The following is a 24,467-nucleotide window of genomic DNA, read 5'->3' as shown; positions in this document are numbered from 1 at the left end:
TGATGATGAGAAATGAATAAAATGGTGGAATGACGTAGGAGGAAACGGGAGAACCTCGAGGAAACACGTGCTCAGGATGTTTATCCTTCACAAACCTCACTTGGCCCGAGCTGGGATCGAACCAAGGACCCCATGCACCATAGGTGAACGCTCTACTACTTTTTACTTTTTTAAAGTTCCCAACCGGGATCTGTTCGCCATGGACAGTTCGTGAAATTTCTGCGTAATCCAAACACGACAGGGACACGAACACAGAAAGGTCCAAGACAGTTAAAATTCCGACCATGCTCTTCAGAGGGATTCGAACCCACAGTGGATTGCGTTTCATGATCCGAAGCCGAACCCCCGAGACTACTCGGCTATTGCCACCGGCTTACCACTGAGACACCGCGGTCCGATATGACGGTGCGAAGGGAGATGTAAATGATAAATGTAATTAGTAATAGAAAAATATTTTGAACTTCTTCCTTTAATAGACATACATTATTTTTATTTGTACACTTGTTTTCAAATAAAAAAGCATACTGAGGAATTATGAAAATCGTTTTAAAGACAATTGGAATAAAAGAGGAATGAAACTCATTAACATCTGAATTTAAATACAAGTAAAAGCTATGAACAGCAATAATAAAAACTTGTAAACAGGAAATTAACTGTGAGGGTCGCAGGCAAGAAGGTGTGATAAAAGGGGTCGTGATATAAAATAAATAAATTGAGGAAGCCTAGTCTATTGCATAATTATATAGTAATTCTTTCGTAGTCTTTGTTTTAACGAAGTGCAAGAGAATTTAAATCAATTACAATAATGGAACAGCAGAATGCATATTTGAGCATGCAGGTATATAAAAAGTGTAAAGAAGTCATACAAATGCCTACACGGAAGCTAGATACTAACAGACATGCGCTAGTCTGAAAATAGATTTACAAAATAAATGAATTCTGTATCCACTACCAACACAATATTAAATGATCCTAAGTAAAAGGACTCTTTCGTCCTTCTACTTTTTGACGTCTACGTAAAATAAAGAGGGAAGGGACGGGGAAGAGGGGGAGGAGGAGAACGTGGCAACAGCGACTTGTCAAACAGAAAGCGGAAAGTGTTCTGACCGCCTAGCTGATCCTAGCGCCACAACTGAAATTGGAGTTCACACATTACGTCATCTGTCTTTGAATCCGAATACCCTTTTGCTTTACCAGTGTTATTTGTACCTGAACCGTCCCGGAACATTTATGACAGTTCTTTCGCTGTTCTTCCAAAAGGTTATTTATAGCTCTGACGAGTAGGCCCTACCGGGATATGTCGACCTAGCTGCAATACGTACTCCCGCTGTATCTTACATCTTGTATCGGATTAAATTCCTCAATGGCAGAATAATTTGCTCCATGCCCTTAAGCATGCCGCTTACCGTATGTTTATGAAAATTATAATCAATTGTTGCAGTCAAAGGTACAGCACAAGCTTGAAGATTTATGGTGCGAGAAACCAGGGTTCGATTCCCGGCGTGAGTTCGTGTGATTCGGGTTCCACGTCAAGCTGTAGGCCCACGTCTCATATAACCTCAATGTTGAAAGGGACTCTAAACTAAGAGTCCCTGCAAATAGATACGTTAGCCAATAGTGACTCTGGTCTACATCATAATACCATTTCCCTTTTGAAATATTTTATAAGCTGCATAACTGTGTGTTTCACGCTCCTTTTAGATCGGGGCGCATCATTTGTTTGACTGAAGTACGATTCACTCGAGAACAAAACTGAACTCCACATAGCATGCACCAAAACGCAACATTCTGCAGCGCAATGGCTTCGTGCTCGATAACAATGTTTTGCTATCAGATTCACTCATCAACGTTCTCTGTGTATAAAGCCTATATTCCAGGAGAGAAGAGAGGAGCATTTGGACTGATATCCCGCATCCTGATGCAATGAGAAATTCACGTTGCAGGACAGCAGTTTTTCGTCTGCCCAGTTACGTCATTAATAATTAATACCGGTACCAATTCCCCTTTGTGTTGTTGCTTGTGAATGACCTTGTCACGATGCCCATTAAACAAAGCTTGCAAAATTTACAAGTGTTTCACAAATCATGACAGCTATGAAGCAGAAAACACCAGAACAGCAAAAGTTATTTGTAAATATTATTGTCATTATCTCTCGATTGCCATACAGTTCGAATATTACGACACAATTATACAAGGTTTTATATGCTTTATTCTAGTATTACAAGACTAATGCCATTTGTCATACATGTCGCGAGCTTTGTCGCACGGTTCATATCTTCTGAAAATTTGTCCATAGCCAATGTGAGTAAAATATGCTAAGAGTCTCGAATTTCTTTCCATTCTGTCATACCATACATTCTAATGAAATATGCTGCTGCAGCATTATTCCTAAATAAGCCCAGTAAGAGTCAACATACACTACAGCACTGTAAAAGAGATATTACTAGATTCTTATAAAGTAATTTCGCGTCCCACTGCGTTCTGCGAGTTACACCTCCTGACATCATGTTTGGCTTCTCCATTCCCAGAATCCACAAAATTAGTGAATGTTAAGGAACCCCACAATTACGCACAAATACATTTGATTCTTGATTTTAGTTTAGCGTCCTGTTCAACAACGAGGCTAAATGAGACGTGGACCTACAGCTTAAAGTGAGATCCGAACCACATAAGCACCCACGCACAAATATATAATACTTCACAATTTCTAGGTTGCTGTTTCTTTTAGCTTCCTTCCCTAATTATTTTAACAAATTAATTAGTTTCCAATTTAAGTATATTTCCTTATACGGCATTAAAATATTAAATAATACTGTTGGATGATGACATGGGCATCACCAATTCAATACAGTAGTGCCAAAATGTACAAGAACCAGAATCTCATTATTATGATTGAAACAGCACATAATTATATTACAAGTGTTTCGTCATAGCCATATTAAACAATCTTTTACTGAAAGCACACCCAAACAAAAAGAACAATAACAATTAGTATTTTATGAATAACGTACCACATACACTCAATATTTCCCTTTCACAAAACCAGATCTCACCAACTGATTATACAGTTATCGTGGAAGTGCATAAAACCCTATTTACTGAAGTCGTGTGATACACTACAATAGACAGTAAGCATACTCACGCGGAGTTCTGAGACGAATCTCCATTTCCTCTCTCCCCAGTATCTATTCCAGTTTCAACCACTTCCATTTTTTGTACTTCTGCTGCACTATTTTGTTGAGCATTATTACGAGTGGGGTCATATTCTTTGGTGTTCGAGTTAGCCACCGAAATTACAGTAGGAACATCACTATCTGGCACACCTCTTTCTGCGACAGGCTTTGCACTTCCTTTCTGACTTCCGACACACGCAGTCCTAGCTTTGGATAAAGGTACTTGACCGCATTTATCTGAATTAGGCGGTATACTTTTAACTTTTCTAGGGTTACTTGTTTGCTTCGAATGAGTAGCTGAGTTTTGACCTGGACCATTATGTTTAGTTATCACTTCAGCCTCCTTTAATGTAAGTGGCCTCACACAACAATGTTTTGCAATATTGGCTTTCCCGCTAGACCTAAAAACAAGTTTGAAATTAATGGAAATTCTATTGATCATAAAACAAAACCTGATTTTTTAAAAAAAATTTATTAATTTCTGTTATCTATTAAATGAGTTATCAACTAGAATATAATGATATAACCCAGAGAAATTTCTTTTGGTAATTTTTTTTAAAGTTTACTCAAATACAAGCAAATCTAATGTTTAATACATCCAGATTATTTAAAGATATATTTTCATTTGTAAATATAACAAAATTTTTAAACAGTAATGGCTAAGATTACACTCACGTGTCAATTTCACTGCGTGTAGTTAAGTGTGGTCCGCAAAAGTTCCCTATCTCTGTCAGCCTACAGGACGAAACTAACTACTGAATGTAAAACGAAATAAATATACTTATGAATAACACGGTATACTGGTTAAGTTTCACTTATACTAGATGTTTGGAACAACCAAAAGTATTTCGAATTTTAGAGTATTTACTTAATAATAATGAGTGATTTAACCTAAATAACCTAAATTTATATGACTGACATGGTAAAATTTATATAGATTGAACTTGGGCCCCACAAGTTAACCCTTATAAGTATTAAACAGTACAAGGAAGTGGATGAAAAATTAGCCATTACAACTAATTTTACTTATGGCATCGGTATTAACCAACCTTAAGATAAGTGCTTCGCTTATTGAAAAGGTGCGAATGTACTTCGTCTACTACCTGAACAAGCATATAAGCAATTTAAACTACTTTAAAAATTACAGAAATAGAATGTGTTTCTTTCGGTTACTCAAGTAATAATTAGAACAAAACTTATTTTATGAGAACGCTTCACAACAAACTGCTGTTAACGATGCTGAGTACCTGCGCCATCTTCGTTTTAGCCTGTTGATTTATATTTATTTTTCGTTTTCATTGAAATCAACTGAAATTTTGATGATTATTTTACTGATGGTGAACAAACATCGCGAACGTAGGTTTACACGGGGTTCTCCTGTTTCCTACCACTTTCTTCAATAATCAATAATAAAAAAAGTCTAAATAAATTAAGTTTAGCCAAATCTATTTTTTTTTTTTTTTTTTTTGTATTCCTACGGAAATAATATTCAATATTTCGAATAGTTTATCCGATGTACCCATTATCAAGTTAAAGAATTTACATATATAAATTTAATATTACTTACCTTTAATTTGATTATTAAGTATTAATATCTGGAAAAAAAAAACTTAATTTTCACGAAGTAAAGGACATCTAAATGGATTTGAAGAAGAAATCACAAAAGTCAAGCCCTTAAAATTTCACTTCATTTAAAAAAATTAACACATATATATATAAAATAATAATTCCTTACACCATTCAACGGAATAAGAAAATAAAGGTTTTAAGCATCCTTCAGCTTAATTTAACGATCTTTTATTTCTCTCTCTCTCTTTCAAAGGACATTTTCTTTACATTGGCTTATATTGTTAAGAGTATATGTTTTAAAGTAAGTGTAAAGGTGTGCCCAATGTCGCGAAAAATTCACTATGATAAAAGGAGAAAAAGAATCTCAGAGAATACCTGGGATAAACTATATTCAATTGTAATTACTTTTGACCAAAAACTGTAAGAAGCATTTTGCCTCATTTTATTAATTTACAATAAATATTCTAAACTTACGGTATATTCTCTGAAGAACCTTCGCTTAGTTGCTTATTCGAATTTTTTGTACAGTCTTCAGTCTCCATTTTTTCAAGTTCCGGCGTACAGTTTTGTTGCGCTTTACGATTTGAACCTTCTTTATTCAAGGAGGTTATGCCTGTTGCTGTCGGAATACCAGATGCTGGCTTACTGAAAGATTGAATTTTCATAGGTCGATTATCAGTTTTCTTCGGAACACATGCTGGCTTTTCCTGACTTTTAGCACTTTTCGTCGGAGGTGCCTGATCGCTTTTGCTTAGAATAGGCGCACAACTTTTCACCTGTCTTCCACCAGAATTTGGTTTCGTATCTGTTGACTTCTGCATGGATTTGATGATGTTGCTGTGCGTACTTATCAGAGGTTGCCTTACTTTCACACTTCCATGCTGTTCCTCCTTAAACCTAAATGGAAGATTGAAAAAGAAAAATTAGGAACTCTCAATTAAGTATGGTTTTTAAATGCAATGAAAGTCAATATCTCTATATGGACTACAATGGGCGGGACGATATACCGTATTTGTCGGCGTATAAGATGCACTCCCCCCCCCCCCTTGAAAACAAGTCCAAAAACGGGATGCGTCCTACATATCGATACAGAAATTTTGATTATTTCAGTTTTAATGATTCATTCAACATAAAAATTAATTGAGTAAGATTCTAAAACTACGAGGGCTGCTGGAAGAGATTTTGTAAAACCACTGCTAGCCGTGGCGATAGTGTTCCGCTTTTATAAAATTCGGAAGAAGGGACCTTCCTATGTTTAAAATATATTTCATTGTTTGTTTAAATCTATTCGTTTTCACAGCAGTTTGAAGTAATTTGTGTGAGAAATGGAAATATCTCGTGAACACTTTCGGACAATGATAAGATTTCAAATGTAGTTTAACACAGAAGCCATGCATCCAGTGACTTCATTTGGCTTTTGAGGATGAAGCACCATCTAATGTTCACAATGGGTTTCCGAATTACAACGTGGTCGCATATTTCTCAGTGATAAACTTTGTTAAGGTCGTCCATCCACGTGTTGTTGTTGTCAGCAATGTTGATGCAGTACATGAAATGATTGAGAGGGATCGGCATGTAATGTACCGTGAGATTCAGGCATCCTTAGACATTGATAAGAATGCAATACGTATGATTTTACATGATCATTTGAACATAGGAAACTTTCAATTCGTTGGATCCCACAAAATTTAGCAAAATGAAAACACACAATCCATCGGTTAAAATGGCTCTCTATGCAAAAGGTATGTAATTAATTATCTGGAATTGTGAAGATGTGATCCATACCGATTAACTAACTTTCGGTTACAGCATCACTGGAAATTGCAAACGAGGACTCTCGAAAAAATTGAGTCATGTACTAAAGCAGGAAATCAGGGGAAAACTGAAGATGTACCGTTGGAGGAAGATAATGCAGCAGCTCCCGAAATTGAAAAAAAGAAGAAGAAAAAAAGCATTTTCTGGTAGTTTTCAAAAAGTCCCCCATTCTACTTATTCAACGGACCTCGCCCCATTCATACTACTATCTCTTTCCAAAACATATTGTAATTCTGATTTAAAGATGTTTCTCATTAGGCAATGATATGATTTTAGCTACAGAACAGTGTTTTACAAGCCAGACAAGCCACCAATAACAACAAGCATAAGTAAGTTCATTGCTTGGAAACTCTATTGCTCTCTTATGTTATTACGTAGAAAATTAATAAACCCAGTAAATTTCATTGATATTGCTCGGTTATTTCTATGCGAAAACATACTGATATTCCTTGTACAATTTTGAGTAACTAATTACCTTTGCTCTTTCATAGAACGTAACATTTTTGTTTTTATAACGGTATGAGAATCGATCTTATTATGCACTTATTTAATAGATGATGTCTTACTACAAAACAAATTAAGTGAACGTTATTTTTTCTTTCCATTAATTGTTTGTGTTCGATTATTAATTAATGAATAACCAAAACTGATATCAAACATTTCTGTACAAACTAGCTAAATATATAATATTATGCTGTTTACATGCAAAACTAAAATAAACAAACACACTTACCCTGTCTTTTGAGCCTGCTTTGTCGCAGCAGAAGTTCCATATTTTGGAAAAGGTTTAGAAACTTCAACATCTTTGGTAGCCTTTTGAGGTTGTTTGATTGTAGAAGATAAGGATCTAGCACGCTGGGTAGGTGCAGGGGGTCTGTTTTCTTTACAAGCGTGCGACATCTCGAAGATAACTATAGAAATAAAGAAATATATGTAAGGGTTTAATTACATTTGATATTTCTACAACAATAAATAAAGAGCTTCTGCAAAGCTTCATCAAAACAAGGCTTACAAAGAACAAGCATGAAAATGCTGTGATTTTAAAGCGCTCAGCCTGAAAAGCTATGGTTTAATTAAGTATTTTGAAGAAATAAAGAAATAATTAATTAAATTTTAAAAAGTTATAAAGCATCAAAATGGTGCGATTTCTAGCTTATCGAACAATCTAACCACATCGAAACAACTTAGAAATCAAGATTATTAGAGAGAGGCAAATGTTATATATTCTAATTCACTAACAGCTTCTTGTAATCACCATAAATTCTGGTATGAACTAGATATTTCGGACAGAATTCATGACTATCCTTCGCCGGTAGTAGGTAAGTTTATTTCATTTTATGAAGACGAGTTGGTCATATGCTAAGATGCTGCAACTCCAACGGAAATAATAATTAAATTAAAATGCATTTTCACCATAAGACGTCACTACGTAACAATACAACGATAACATTGTACGTTGCATATTTACTTTAGTAATAGGAGCAGAAGTGCTATATTTACAAACACTAGCCAGAAAATTAAAGAAGAAAGAATAAGAAAAAGAATGTAAGTATATTTGTAGATTGAGTGATATATTTTGTTAGTACGTTGCTATGGTGATGGTATTCGTTGTCTAGGACATGTTTATAATATATAATTGTGTGAAACGCCATTATAGTTAGACGTTATTTTGAATTGTGAAGTAAAACAAGTTATTATCGTATTATGAGTAGCATATAAAATATAGGCGAATGTATGTACGAACTGAGGCATTGTGTGGTTATAACAGAGTAACAAAAAAACTTTTTGTAAGTTGTTTTTTATTATTTATTTATTTTTTTTTTTAAATATTGATAGTAGTTCCCGTTAAAAGTAGTCTTGTTATTACTGTTACGTAGTTGTATTTTTAGACCAAATTCTTTGATTTATTTTCACTGGTGTTGCATCATCTTAACATGTGACCAATTTTTCTTCATAAGATGAAATAATTTACCTACTACAGATAAAGGGGGCTCGTGAAAACTAACCGAAATATCTAGTTCATACCAGAATTCATGGATATTACAAGAACACGACGCATGCTAGTAAATTACAATATAATGTAAACGAAGGATCATTTACGTTCTATAAGCAAGTAAGAAATAATGTTACATTACGAACAAAAATCCAAAGTTAAATTTGGATGAACGCAACCTCAACAGGAATCGAGATAAAGCTACATTAAAAAATACCAGTTTCAACAATTTTAAAAGTGTATCGGGAAGTCAGTTTTTCGGGTATGATCAGAAGCTACAAACTGAAGAAGTGCGTGTATGCATTAAATGTCAATTCAAATAAAGTGAAATATTTTACTTTGTAAATAGTACAGGACGCGGAGTTTCTAATCAGTAGAGACCGGATGTTAGGCAAAGTGCCTATTCTTTAATATTAAAGTTATGATCAAAAATGGAGTTTTAAAGTTTATATGGAGTATTATACTTTCAATTTAAGGCAATTTTATTTTGCCTATTTCACCCGTTCCTGCCTAAAAATTATTTTAGTGTCTAATGTTGCCTATTCTATGCATTTTCTTCAAAATAAGACTACTGTGAAAATATATAATTTAGTACTTATATTTCAAGAAAGGATTTTGCCTCTTCTGAGAAAAAGTGCTGTTTGTAATAATAAGATGTCGTAAAACTTTGGACTGCTATGTGTACAGATAAAATGCTGTAAAACTGGACCGCTGTGTGTAGTAATAAAGTGCTGTATAGAATGTATTTACCAAATATGCATGGAATACACGTCAAACTTCGTTTTTCTACGTGAACAAACAGGTATACTTCCATATTCTTTGAACATTATTATGACTTGAATTAATTTTTAAATTGTATTGAGTATTTATCTTTATTATTTCAAGTTATTTTAGTGCCTATTTTCCATGTTTTTAATGCCTAAACTTCCGGTCTCTATTAATCAGTAATTCCAACCAAATATCTTAGTTTGGAACCAACATTGACAACCAAATATTTTAGTTTGAGAATAGACATTTGCTCTTTGTTTGCTTTCAAAAAAAGCAGCCAAATTTTACTCTGGCTACTGGATTCAGATCTGAAATTTGGTACTTGAAATAGTGTGTGAGAGAAGACTTGCGACTTATATTGCTTTATGTATATTCGTATATAACTGCCATCTTCAAGTGAAGAACTGGTATGTGTAGGTCATCACAAACAGTTAAAACAGTAACCTGGTATTAGTACTTTTTCTAGAAGAGGAGTAAGAAATAGCATATAAAAATCTTAAAATCGTGTTCACTATCAGAGGGATTCCCAACAAAACAAACCCATGTGGTTTGGCCACAGCAACCAAATTGCAACATACAAGGTGGGTGCATCAACAGAAAATAGATCCAGTTTTAGAATTTAATAAATCATTTAATACGCTTTCCATTTATTCCTAAATATCAAAACCCAAACACGGAAACAATAAATGCTATTATCTTCCTACACCATTAGCAGAAGATAAATTAACGAGAAACTTCAATAGTCGTGTATTACGTCATTATAAAATCTCGTCACAAATCGCTGGTTTTCCACTTCACTTCAATGGAAATGGCGAAGGGATACAACTACACACTCCAACAATGAACACGGTTTATAATCCAACGTGCTTCAATTAGTGTCTGGCGGATGATCGCGAAAGGATTGGTTGTTGAAACAATATCAGAAAAGTAATCAACAGAATAGAAATTCCAGGACACACAAAAAAGGCTGACGGTTGTTACAGTGCACTGATATTTTTTAACACTTCTGAAATCACTAAACATGATACAGAAGTTCTGGTTACCAGTACTCTAAGAAGTTTTTACGTTCTAAGACGTATTTAATGGTTTAAGACTAAATTAAATTTCAAGTTTAACACGTTGCATCTTAATGATCGTGAATAATAATAATAAAAATATAATTAATATTTCATAACACCGAAAGTAATGATCATCGATAATAATTTTTATCTTTATACTTCTGACAGAATAATTTCCTAATTTGATAATTCTTAAGGACAAGAGTTCCTTAAGGAACAAAGGTTCCGATGAATTAAAACAGAATACACCAATACTTACGAAAACTATCCGAGTATGTCCGATGTGGCTAAAGAAAACCCTGGAAAGTTTCGGTCAGGTTCACTGGCCAAACAAGAACTTGAACCTAGTGGATAATAGAAACAAAAATAAATAAATATAAAAGACCAAACAGAATCTTCAATAAATCTTTCAACACATTAATATATTAATTTTGGAAGTTACAATGTTGCCCATCTAGGGATTCGCATACATTCACCATTCAAATTTGATAAATACTCAACATTACATGACAATCGTAACTACAAGAGCGAAGTTTATTGTAATGAAACACATTACCGAAAATACTATAGAAGGAAAACTAACCTTTCGGTACATGGTTGGTAAATTATAGAATTAGATCCAACTGAAGCAACAGTAATTAGTAGAATCATTTAATACTTATAAAAACAGAGAGCCGTATAAATTTTGCGCTCCAGTAAAGATAATTTGATTTAGAACTCAATCTATTAATAGCAACATCATAGTATAACAAATTAAATTTAAAAAGCAATTTATTAGAAACCAGTTGCTCAGTTGAACAGAAAACACACCAATCTAAATCAAACTGCTGACTATTTCCTAGTCTCATCAAAACAATTTAACCTACTGTGTTGGGTATTTAACCTAAGTTCTAAATTTCCAAGTGATGAAAGTGGTAAACTTATTAGTGTAAATCTAGAACAAGTTTCGTAAAACAGAAATTTAGTTTAAACTTCTTAAAATATTTGAGAAGTGCAAGCAACATCCGATGTTTGTCACGGTGCAGCTCACGTGATCTAAAACGCAAGAACCATTCTCAAAATTGAAAATATATGTCAACTTTGGGTAGTGCAATAGTTAATGCACAAGCAGAGTAAGCTGGAGATCCGAGCTCAATTCTACACCCACCTGCACATTTTCACGCTGGTGAACAATGTTACAATAAAATAAATAAATAAATAAATAAATAAATAAAGGTTTGTTTCGGGAACAAATTATGGAAAAGAAACTACAATACAAGTTTGTTTTGTTTCACATTGTGAAATCACGGTATATTTCCAAACTATGCGAACTCAATACTGTAGCTGGTCGTAGCCGATTTTTAAATTCCAATTGTAATACAGAAAAACGGTCAGAGGAAACGAATTCGATACTTATATAGAAAACGATGAAATCATTGGCTAATATAATTGGAAGCAGAACACACTGTTGGTGAGTTTACACACTGGTTACGTTCAGTTCTTATAGAAAAGAAGTATTTAAACCCGCTGGTCTATCGGCATTGGTACACGTGGTCCCAGGTTCGATTTCCGGTCGGAAAGTATTGAAATTTGAACGTATTATGGGGGGTTCGGATTAAAGCTTAAACTGTAGGCGACATCTCGTATAGCCTTGGTGCTGAAAAGGGAAGCTAACCTTCAACAAAGGAACAAATTAAAAGTTTATTATAACTTAATGTAACCGAATTTAACTAATCCACTTGAATGAATTGGTGACATACATTAATTACATTAAGTTATTTGGTCATATTTCTTTCTTCCTTCGACATTCGAAGACAAAGTGAAGGCCGAAAACCTATCACCAAATTACAATACAGGTCGCCAATGGCGACCGGAAATTTGCTATTATACTATAATAGTTTCATAGTAACATTTCAATAAACAAAGGACAAAATGATGTGAGATTATGTTTCACGTCCGGCGTTAAAACACTTTCCGCTAAAGGAGACGAACGAATTAAGTAAATGATTATGAAATAACGGTAGGCAATAATGTGGGAGGAAACGGAAAGAATTCGGAGAAAACTCACGGCAGGGCATAAAATTTCCGGTCGCTATTGGTGACTAGAAATTTAGAGCTGGAGATCAGTGTTCAGTAGGAATGGTTTCTGCCTAAACTCACAAGGTTGTGTAGTTTCAGTTTCGCATGAAAATAATTGTCACTGAGTGAGGGAAAACGCAGAATACTAAGTCTTCACAACATTGTAATTCAACCCTCCATTCCCACCCTCAATCGAAAGGTTCTGCCTTAAGGTAAGATATTTTTAATATGTATGTGAATTGTCCAATTCAAAATTGATTATCCTGCATCTAATTGTCAGGTTTTGAAATTTTATGCTCTGATATAATCTCTTTCTTTGTCAAACCAAAGGCCGTGGTGGTGGGAATCGCTCATAATTTCTACGTGAAAGATACTGACGACCTCACTGTTGGATTTCCGAGTGCGTCTGACTTTGAAATTTTGCGCCCTAACTCACGGACACGATGCTGTCTATCACAAACTCGTGTGGCTAGAGATCAAACCAGGGATCTCTCGCACTTGAAATGAGCGTTCTACCACTTAGCCACCGTACCACTGATAAACAAAAGTTGTTACACTGACTATGTGCAACCACAACTTCTATATTTAGTATAACATAATACTGTATTATTAAACAGCCGAACACGCAGCAGTCTTATAACTGTAAACTGAAAGAATGACCATTGATAAAAAATTCAAAAAGCATTTTTCTTGGACCAGCAAGGAAGTTACATTAGTCAAAATGGAATAGGAAAAAACGTTCTGGAATGATCACGAAGAAAATAACTCCTAGCTATGAACTATAGAGGCGGGGGGGGGGGGGGGGAGTTTCACATCAAGGAAACCAAGGGTCCCAGCTCGATCAATGAAACTTGGTGGAAAGGAAACAGTCTTTGATAGTTATGTGCCAATGTCAGTTGAATATCTTCTTTGATTGCACTGATATCGTCCTTCAAAGAGAGGCCACTAAGCTTCGCTCCGCGTGCTAAGGTCTTAAGTTTGCTCAGCGTTTTTGAAAGTTGCAGTACACAAAGATCTGGTCTTTTGTACACTTGGACAACTTTTGACGCTGATTCTGATTAGCCGTTTAAACATACGTCACTATAAATACGATTCTTGAAACTTGGGAAAAGAAAAAAAATTGCGCAAATTAGGAAGTTCACACTAAACATACCGTAAGTACGTTGTGAATGTACCAATTCAATAAAACCTTGGAAACATGATTCTCATCTATGATATTGATGTGCGAATTAAATTCAATTGCCACTGTCTAGCTACATCCAAAGATATGCACTTGCAAATTTGGGTAAAATTTCATAGACGCAATTTTTGGATCTTGGAGTGGGAGGGGGATATCTCAACCGTACCCTCTTAAATCTTATTTTTCTTGCCACGGATGAAAAGAGTACGTTTCAAGCTTTACAAGATATACAAGGTGTTAATGAACTATACCAACAAACTGTAAGAAGTGATTCCTCACATCAAAATAAGAGAAAAAGTTCATATGGACCTATGGCGAAAAGTGCATAGTTTCAGAGCTAGGGCTGTCCAAAATCGCGAAAAAGCCAAATTTCAACAGGCTCTATTTCGAATTTCAGAAACTGTAGATGGTAATCCTTATCACCGTAAAGGAAGCCACGGATACATAATCCAAAAGTGCATATTTCGACAATTTTCAATAGGTATACAGGATATTTCCTACAGGTGTAATTCTCAGATATGCTCTCAATGGAGTTTTCAGATATACCCTGATTTCAAGCAGGGCCCAGAGTAGGCAGAAGACAAGCCTTGACATCAATGCTTCGGAGGGAAGTCGAAGTGTTAGGAACCGGCAGCTTCATGTTTCTTTTTGTGTTCGGAATAATGTGTGATGCGATGTATTTCGTCACGGTATATTTCACGTTTTTTTTTTTTTTTTTTTTTTTTTTTACTTATAAGCGTGAAAGAAAACTCTGCAGCATCTATTTTCCCGAGTACGCGAGACCGTGCTGCTGACGATCCTTAACACTTTCGACATCGCGCCAAAGGATTCTGTGTTCATTGCAATCAAGGCTTATCATTTGCCTACTTTTGACCAATCATAAAGTCAGAGCATATCTCAAAATTCGGTTGATGGCATGTCTAGGAATTAAACCATGTATGGAATACTCTGTATACCCACTAAACATTAATGAAATATGCATTTTTGGATTGCGTATGAGTGACTTCCTTTACGCTGATAAGGACCACCATCCAGTTTCTGGAATTCGAAATAGGATCTGTTAAAATTGGGCTTTTTCGCAATTTTGGACTGCCCTAGCTCTGAAACTATACACAGGTCCATATGAACTTTTTCTCTTATTTTGATGTAAGGAATCATCTCTTACAGTTTGTCGGTATGGTTCATTAACACCCTGTATAATTTAAAAGCCCTTTGTCTTAATGAATAAAAAAAATCAAAAAGTAGTATTTGTGATCCTTGGTGAAAATATATAAGTTTCGTTTATGATGCATTGATGATAGGGCGAGGCAAGAACATCAAAAATAATTTATATTGTATTGAACATGCGTAACGGCAAATATACCGTATATATAACCTTAAAGCATAAACATAACATTAAAATGAACAGAAACATTTTGCGAAATGTGCAATATGCTGAACAATGAGTTCCATTTTTGACTAAATATGGTTATAACCCTCTCTTGAACAGATTCTGTATAAATGTTTCATCTTCTTGATGATGGTGGTTGTGGTGCGTCTAAGGTCACTACTCTAGTTGCTCTGGAATAGAAAAGGTATCTTGAAAGTTGGCCAGTGGATTTAGCAAGCCGAACCTGTCCACGATTCCGGTATCGACCATTTATTATTATCAAGTTGAGTTGATTGATATATGTATGTTGCATGTATGGGAACATCTCACCTCCGGAAATTTTATTAAGTGCTGTATACTGGAAGTAGTTGACTGAAAGTGACCAATTCCGGTACCGCTTTCTTTGATACATCTGTTGGATGTGTGCAATTGTTGGAAACATCTCATCCTTATTACCAGATGTGCTTTAGATGAGTAAGGGCTAATTTCTTAGTACAAATTTAAATGATTGGTCGTTGTTAAAGGGGGATATGTGTTATTACGTCAACAAAACATACGTATCATCCTTTTAACAATGATTAATTTAGGTGCCTTCCATTTCAACTCAGGCAAAAAAATATAAAATTGTACCATCACCATCTCAGATATTGTTGAAACTTTTTATAGCAACTAGACATGTTTTTAAGAGACCCATATTTTTTTTGTCGAAAAAAAATTTCCCGGCAAGTAATGGGCCATCAAAGACGGGGAGTACAATTTGTAAGCTGTAGAAGACATGGAAAATGGTCAACTTCGGAGCCTCACCATTCGGGTATGGAGACAGGTAGAGTTATAATTCTTGTTGTGGTATGAACATAGGGATATAAATAAACTATATTTTATTATACTTTGGTTTGCGCATGCGTATCTTTTTGTACATAAATTAACAAATGAACGTGAATTTATCGGAGAAGTCGAAATTTGCGAATTTTTTTCGAGCACTTCCGGTTCGAATTCTGTTTTCACGGTTGGTAAGACCTAGTTACCCGCTTTCCGAAAAAAAAAAAAAAAAATGTATCGATTCTGAGTGCAACCGTTTTGTCGCAAAAACTTCGAGAAATTGTAAAATTTTCAAAAATCGCCATTTTCTCGAAAACACATCTTTTAAAATTCTGAAATTTTGTCAGATGGTTCAACTTTACATGAATAATAAACACACCAAATACCATTCTCGACCAATGCTTCATGAATTAACTGCAGCCTTTTAAAGTTAGCGAAGTTTCGCTAATTTTGATGTCACAGTTAGAAACACTGGGAACAATAAAAGTGCAATGATTTGATGATGTTCGTGGTTCACATTCATTAAATGAAGAATAAAAGGTTTTCTTGACTGTTTATTATTATTATTATTTTGATCAAAAAGGCTCTCTGAAATAGTAAAATGAGCCTCCCCCTTATCCTCCGTTTTCTTAAACCGAAATAATCTGAGGTGGAAATTACGATTACGAAACATACAAATTTCAAGTTCACTTATTTAAAATGGTCTTCGGAAACAAAATTTCACTGATCTTTTATTTTCTTAATTTTTTTTACATGGATCAATCATTTGCTTGGTTGGTGTCTTCTTCGCTAATAGCATGTAACCGTGCAGGTGCTCCAATAGGTGTTGGTTCACTCACAACTCATCCAGGAGTGGATCTAAGGGGACGACTGCCCTCCGAGAAGAAACTTCCTTATTTTATATATAAATAAAACCTATCCTAGAGTATGGAGCTCTTAAAACTAGCTCTAAGTAGCAGTATTACAAACCTCCCCTACCCCCCAGAAGTCCGTCCTGGATTCTCCCCTGCGTAGCACATTGTCGATAGTCACAAAACACTTATTTTCACTTCTCTTATGCTCTTCTGGAAACCTGTACCCTGCTGAAGGTCCATGTGGAAGCATAAACAGCACTTCAACTTCACGTAATTCATGATTTATTCATATTTCTGCTACGCACCACTGGTTACCATACATATATGTATGTAACAAAAGTTCCTTTTTGCAGATTTCTTAAATCTACACTTTGAATTGCAGCAGTTCGATTTTGGGGGAAGCATGAAGTTAGTTCATGGTGACCCGTTACTGCCATAAAAACTTGGCCATTTTCCGAAAGCCAAAGTTGACTTCCCAAATGGCAGCCCTCCTCTCGGATTGCTCGAAAAACTGAAAAACATGTCAAATTAAAAGTTTTATTGTAGAGAAACCAGTGTACTTAGTAACATAAAAGCATTAGTAGGAAGAGTATAAGGTAGTGTGTTTCGGTAGAAGGGAAAAATTTGTCAGTTGGTCCAATAGGAATCGCGCAATTCACTCACAATGTTGCCAACTTTTGTGAAAATTTTGCAAACATCAAACATTTTTTATTTCCGTTCTCACGACCCACATCAAACTGCTTCTAGCATGGAAATCTACTCGATAAGGTCTCTTGAAAATGTAAAGGACTTAAGTTTCTGATTGTTACATCCTATGATGAAAAGCTGAAACTTTCATTAAGACGCCAGTCTTGGCCACCATTTTTTCAAAAAACACCTTTTAAAAATCTGAATTTCTTACAATAATTGGAGAAGTACCCAAGTATTTAATATTCGTCAACCTTTCATGCGACTTCACCTCCTAACGTTCGCAATTAATTATTGAAATTTCGATTTTTGTACTTGGAATGTGAATATTTCCTATGGGCATTTATGTCCTGTACACAAGGAAATTTGAAAGGGAGTATGAAAATTTTGAGAGTTGAATCCTGACATCAAATCAAGTAGAAAAATTCCTATCAACTTGGTAGAACATTTATTTGTTTCCAAACAACACTACGTGGTTTTTATTGATATTTGGTAATCATTAATGATTGTAAACATCACATGAAGCATAATTTTCCCCACATCACCACAGTTTTCGAAAACTTACATGTATTTCATTAAAAGGTTTTATCTCGTTAGGGTACAGGTATTAATAGTTTGCAAAATTGAATGTGAATTTCACTTCATGTTTACTATCATTAGTAAAACTGAAATGTCGAATAAAATTACGTCTGTGTAAGTTGTTGTAATAATAATAATAATAATATAATTTATTTTTTTAATTATAGCAGAACCTCTCGTATCTCTACGCATCAAGTTCGAACTTGTTCAAGAAGCGAAGTGATATCTGCTGGACAAGGTGTAACGGCAACCACGAGACAGTTCATTACGTGATTCGGTGTCGTGAACACCGTCCAAGTGTTCTCTGGAAGCATGAAAATAATTTTCACTGGTAACAATGACATTGTAGTGCATTAATTACAGTGTTTGTGTGCATAACAATGGAGAAGTCCTATCACAGTAAGAACTCTTTAAATGTTGATTATCCTAAAAGGCATAAGAGGATTGTGCACAGAAAGGATTTTCGACAAAAAAATTATCTTGCGGTAAAATATATGTATTGCGTACAGCGTGCCTGCCAAAACGTAGTATTAGGAGAGGATTATTATTTGTGTAAAAGGATGCACCACCAAGATGAAGAATTTGTTCCTCTGAATGTAGCTTTGGAAACCCTTAACCAGTTAACGTACTAAACATAAATGTGTTGTCTTTAAAAAGGCCGTTATCGGTGAAACCTAGACTACGGTGAAGGATTCACCTCTCAAAATTTTTCATACTGCGTTTCAAATCGCCTTGGGTACAGGACACAAATAATCCTCCCCCCCTAATAGTACGTTTGGAGACACGCTGTACGCAATACATATATTTTACCGCAAGATGAAATGTTAGTCGAGAATTCTTTCTGTACGCAATCCTCTTATGCCTTTTAGCATAATCAACACATTTAATATGGTCCTTACTGTAATACGACTTGTCCATTGTTATTCACACAAACACTGTAATTAGTGCACTGTCATGTCATGTTACCCGTGAAAACAATTTTCATGGTTCCAGAGAACACTAAGACAATGTTGAGGACACCGAATCACGTAACAAACTGTTTAGTGGTTGCAGCAGAACTTCTTGAACAAGTTCGAACATGATGTGTAGAGTTACAAGAGGTTGTGCAATAATAAAAAAATAAATGTTCTTTTTCTTCTTCTTCTTTTTATTATTATTATTATAAATTACACAGACGTAATTTTATTCGACATTTCAGTTTTACTAATGATAGTAAACATGAAGTGAAATTCACACTCAACGTTTCAAACTATCAATAATACACGAGATAAAACATTTTAATGAAATACATGTAAGTTTTCGAAAACTGTGGTGACATGGGGAAAATTGTGCTTCATGTGATGTTTACAATCAGTAATGAATACCAAATATCAAATAAAAACTACGTAATATCATTTGGAAACAAAAGTTCTACCAAGTTGGCAACACTGTCAACCGAATTGCAACGTACGTAAAAATCATCATATTCATAGAAAGCAACTTATTGAATTTCATCATAACTTTAACGCAGTTTCTGATTTGATGGAAAAAGTATATATTATTTTGCATTGTCGAGAGCCGATTTTGGATCCCGAGTTGAAAACACTGTAACTCGAAAACGAAGCGGAATTCGACTCATGTTTATACGAACTTTTCTACTTGATTTGATGTCAGGATTCAACTCTCAAAACTTTCATACTCCTTTTCAAATCGCCTTGTGTACAAACATAAATACCCATAGGAAATATTTGCATTCCAAGTACAAAAATCAAAATGTCAGTAATCAGAAACTTAAGTCCTTTATATTTTCAAGAGACCTTCTCGAATAGATTTCGATGCTAGAAGCAGAGGCTGATATGAATCGTGAGAACGGAAATAAAAATGTTTGAATTTAGTAAAATTTTCACAAAAGTTGGCAACATTGTGAGTGAATTGCACGATACCTATGGACCAACAGACAAATTTTTCCCTTCCACCGAAACACACTACCTTATATTCTTTCTACTAATGCTTTTATGTTACTAAGTACATTGGTTTCTCTACAATAAAATTTTTAATTTGACATGTTTTTTCAGTTTTTCGAGCAATCCGAGAGGAGGGCCGCCATTTGGGAGGGCTGTATATCGGTGATTTTTTTTCAGCAAAAAGACAAAATATGGGTGTAATGATATTGCATGTAGATCCCGTATAAAAAATATTAATGAAATCTGAGACTATGATGGGGACCAATTGTGTCTTGCCTGGACGATTTAAAATGAAATCTGTTGTATTTTACTATAACCCACTTATAATCCTACACACAAAAAGGGTGTTTAAAATCTACAATGTAGGTTATAGGGTCACAGTTCAAAATCGAGCCATTTTTTGTGTAAAAAAAGCTTGTTTTTGAAGACCATCTAGCCTATTTTCTTCAGAGGTTGTTGGCAACACTGATTTTTATCACCGTATATATATTGAAAATGAATATATAACCAGTCGAAACCGGTTACTATTTGTTAACAAAATGTTCACCATTCTCTTAGGTATTGCGGACACCAAAATCATCTCTCTATGACTTACGGTTACCAGATATGGTTTCTTAAGTCTCTCGAAATAGGAACTTTTTTTTTTTTGCCAATATCTTGGGAACTGGAAGTCATAGAGAGATGATATTGGTGTTGATCAATGTCTACGAGAACGCTGAACGTTTTGGTACCAAATAGTGACCGGTGGCCACTGACCAAATCTCTTCTTAGATTTTCGTTGTTTAGGATTAAATTTAGGGGAAATATATTTTTGTGTGTGGAATCTAAGATGAAGTTCTGCTTTATGTCTTTGTATGTCAAAATTGGCCTTATATCTAATATACCTTATTATAATTTTGATCATTTCAGTATTCTGAAAATCCCTAACAACATATAAGAAATGTGTCCAAAAGTATCGGCCTCTTCAGCATCGATATCGGTGAAAAAGTAGTATCGGTAAATCTCTAAAAAAGGGAATATTATTAGTTCCTACCTCAAAATACTAGGTCGTGACCCTGGATCACTTGGTAGTGATTATTGTTCGAAATACAGTGTGGACGTACCGTATAGCATAAAAACTAGCGCATGAAACATAAAGCAATTTGTGCTAGGAGCCCACTAACAAGCACGAATGCTATCTAAGCGAGTCAGAGCAGGAGCGCAGCAGGGAGGTCCGAGCGTTTAGCGAGGGGGGTCGTCCGTATGGAGCAGGCGCGTCAGCAGCGGTGGGCATAAGCATAAATTAGGGTAGTGTAAAAACACTGCTTTTTGTTTAGAAATGTGGGGCCAAAGTTAGTGAAAAACAGCATTTAAGGAAAAATGATATGATAGCGTTGAGAAAATATCGTACACAATTTTTTCGAAGTAAAGTAAAATATCGAAATTAAGTAAAGTAAAGTATAGAACATTTAAGCCATGCATTTTATGACATATAAAGTGTTTTGGCTATTGTTTAGCTTTGGGGGGGGGGGATCAGCATTTTCACCTACTTTTATGGATTCATGTGTTAAATTAGGATTCATAGTATAATCAGTTGTAGTAGGTTTTTCACTAATTTTGCCCTCCCATTTCTAAACAATTATTAAAACAACTAACTACAAAAGTACTTTCTTAACTTCAACTATTCTCCTAACCTGGCTTTCACTCACTCTTACTCACAAACTAAAATAAATTCTCCAATCTACCTCGTAAATTTTCTAAAATTGGTCTGGCGATACAGCAGTAAACCCGAGAAAACAGACAGAAGTATCGCTCTCCTTACACACTATCAAGCACACAAACGAACAAATTACCCATTTCTTCTCAGTATATTTTCAAAAACTTTCTACAAACGGACAACCAACTTTGGAACTTAATCTTAGCTTAGCAAGCAGATATTTCGTAATCAATTCCGTGTACGAAAAAAAAAAAAAATAATAAATTAGTCATATTAAAGCTAAAATATATTTTTTTTACACTGTAACACAATAGATAATATATTAGACTATCTGCACTCAGTATTTTGTTATACATTCCAAGTTTACTTATATTTCTTTGTGGGTAAACTTTACAATACATACTGCAGCTGCAAATAATAAGTAGGACTACTTTAAAAGGGTATAGCAGCATAGGGTAGGGTCGGGTTAGGAAAGTTTGAATCCATTTCGATAAAATTAATGACTGTAATGTCTCGAGTATTCGTAGAGAACGCAACTGGAGCAGGTATTGTAAAGTTCACCATTTGTTTCTTTAGAATATATTTAGTAAAAAGCACTAGGAATTTGCAAGTAACATTAGTAAAATAACCTCATCTCAAAGCCAGCTGTTGAGGTGCGTGGTAGGTAACAAATATCTATCAAAACTAATTATATATCATGGGTATGTACACACACACAATAGATATTGAATTTTTAAACGCAATAACTAAATCTAGAAAGAAACAGATTTATATTTAGACTACCTATGTATATCCCCAATAAAAACTTGGCTTCCTTGTACGCCCTGAAAACAACCTTCATTACACCATTTAAAAAGATGTTACTCATTTACTATTGGCTAACGACTAATAGTGTTGCCAAGTACCTCTCTCAAAATGAATTAAGGCCACATTCAGTACCAGTCTTCACAAATATTGCGTAGCGTAAAGCAACACAAAACATGCATAAATCAATAATAACTGCTATACTGATTTTCGCAAACCAAAACGCAGATTTAGCGTTCTATTGCCTCAAATTATTACGACATAGGTCCCAATAGTGATGTGAGGTGGAAAATTTTCAGCGGAAAATTTTCCATTTTAGAAAATTTTCCGGAAAATTTTCCGCTATATTTTTCCGGAAAATTTTCCGTTCTAAAAAAATATCAGTAATCAAGTAACAATTTCTCAGCAATCAAAATTGGTTGAATTCATGAATAGAAATGTTAAAAATTGAAAAATCGTATTAAAGAATCTGAAAATTTTCATGGCTCAGACAATTTTCATTACTATGTAGGTACAAGTGAAACAATTTTTAATGAATCGAAATATTTTCTGTCTTATATGGAAAAATTGAAGAACTTTTTATGAGTCGGAAAATTTTTATCATTTTGAAGCAAAAAGTAAAACAACTTTTTGTGAATCGTAAAGTTTTATTGCTCTGAGAAACAAGTGAAAGGAATTTTCATAGATCGGAAAATTTTCATCACGATGTAGAAACAAGTGGAAAAAACTTTTCGTAAGCCGGACAATTTTGGATATTATGTATAGCGATGTTAGGTGGAAAATTTTCCATTATATTTAACTGCACATCAGTGATGAAAATTTCCCGATTCATAAAAACATACTCCACTTATTCCTACATCGTTGTTTAGCTGTGATGTAAGGTGGAAAATTTTCTCCTATATTTTTCCGGAAAATTTTCCGTTCTTAACAAATATAAGTGATCAAGTAACAGTTCCTCAGTGTTCAAAAAATTGATTGTAATCATGTATAGAAATGTTAAAAAGTGAAAGATCGTTTAAAGAATCTGAAAATTTTCATGGCTCAGATAATTTTCAGTACTATGTAGGAACAAGTGAAACAATTTTTCATGAATCGAAACATTCACTGTCCTGTACAGTGAAGAAAATTTTCCGGAAAATTTTGAGACGGATTGTCTTAAAAAGTTTCATGAAGTGAAAATCTAATGATTCTTCATTTCAAGAATGTTTCAAAAACTTCAATGCGTTCTTCCCTCAGAATCTACCTTTGATCTTACAATATTAGATTTCGTCAGTTTAATACACACAATACGGTTTTCTCATAGCTTTACTACTTTTATCAATTTACATACTGCAATATTTATAAATACGTAGATATAATATAAAGTGCGTACTGTAAATTTTTAACTATCCAAAATTCGAGTTTAAGTAACTCATGAAAGCAAATACTGACCATTTTCTGGAAATAAAAATTTATTTATTCATATATTCATTTAGAAGAGAAAATGAAATATAAAAAATAAGGAAGCTGATTTGTGTAGTTGTGCTTCAAAGAAAATAATAAAAGAAACATAAAAAGCTGCACTATATTTCATTTTAATTTACAAAAAAAAATCATTTCTCTTATTCTCTGTTACAAAAATAATCTTCATAAGAAACTTTTATGTGGTTATTTCATTGCATAGGCAGTCCTACATGTGAAGAAATTGTGGAATTTTCTGTTTCAGAAAATGATAAATTCACAAAGGTTTCTTTTCAATTTTTTGTTACATTTTAAATATTGGATTGGGATATTTGTTCTCTACGAACTCGATGTATGTTCCCTGCACTTTACACATACATACACACACACACACATACACACACACACACACAGAGAGAGAGAGAGAGAGAGAGAGGAGAGAGAGAGAGAGAGAGAGAGAGAGAGAGACTGTATATTTTTACTTCCCAACTTGAAATATTACAAAATTTTCTGGTTTCCGAAAACTATTTGGAAAAAAGATAATTTGTTGCAGTCTAATTTCCTTTACAGGAATTGAATTTTATAGCTGAATGTGCAGTTAAATATAGTGGAAAATTTTCCGCCAAGCATCACTATACATAATATCCAAAATTGTCCGGATT

The 24,467-nt window shown here is 34.4% G+C and overlaps 1 protein-coding gene across 1 annotated transcript in view; it reads right to left on the bottom strand.

Moving 5' to 3' along the window:
• The window catches only part of LOC145690488 (aurora kinase A-like), a 58,596-nt gene extending 36,118 nt beyond the window's left edge, over window positions 1-22,478 (bottom strand). Inside the window, exons 1-5 of the mRNA XM_081765411.1 lie at window positions 22,345-22,478; window positions 10,636-10,720; window positions 7,291-7,468; window positions 5,217-5,639; window positions 3,143-3,574 (exon numbers count right to left, since the gene is read on the bottom strand). Of these exons, the coding sequence (XP_081621537.1) occupies window positions 3,143-3,574; window positions 5,217-5,639; window positions 7,291-7,457 (1,022 nt within the window). The 5' untranslated portion in view covers window positions 7,458-7,468; window positions 10,636-10,720; window positions 22,345-22,478. The remainder of the gene's footprint in view (window positions 1-3,142; window positions 3,575-5,216; window positions 5,640-7,290; window positions 7,469-10,635; window positions 10,721-22,344) is intronic.
• Window positions 22,479-24,467: the final 1,989 nt, after the last annotated feature.

Source organism: Thermobia domestica, chromosome 7 (genome assembly GCF_964235325.1).
Source record: "Thermobia domestica chromosome 7, izTheDome1.hap1.1, whole genome shotgun sequence".
Classification (NCBI taxonomy): Eukaryota; Metazoa; Arthropoda; class Insecta; order Zygentoma; family Lepismatidae; genus Thermobia; species Thermobia domestica.
The sequence above is the reverse complement of the archived record's forward strand: the minus strand, read 5'-3'. Positions and strand labels throughout refer to the sequence as shown.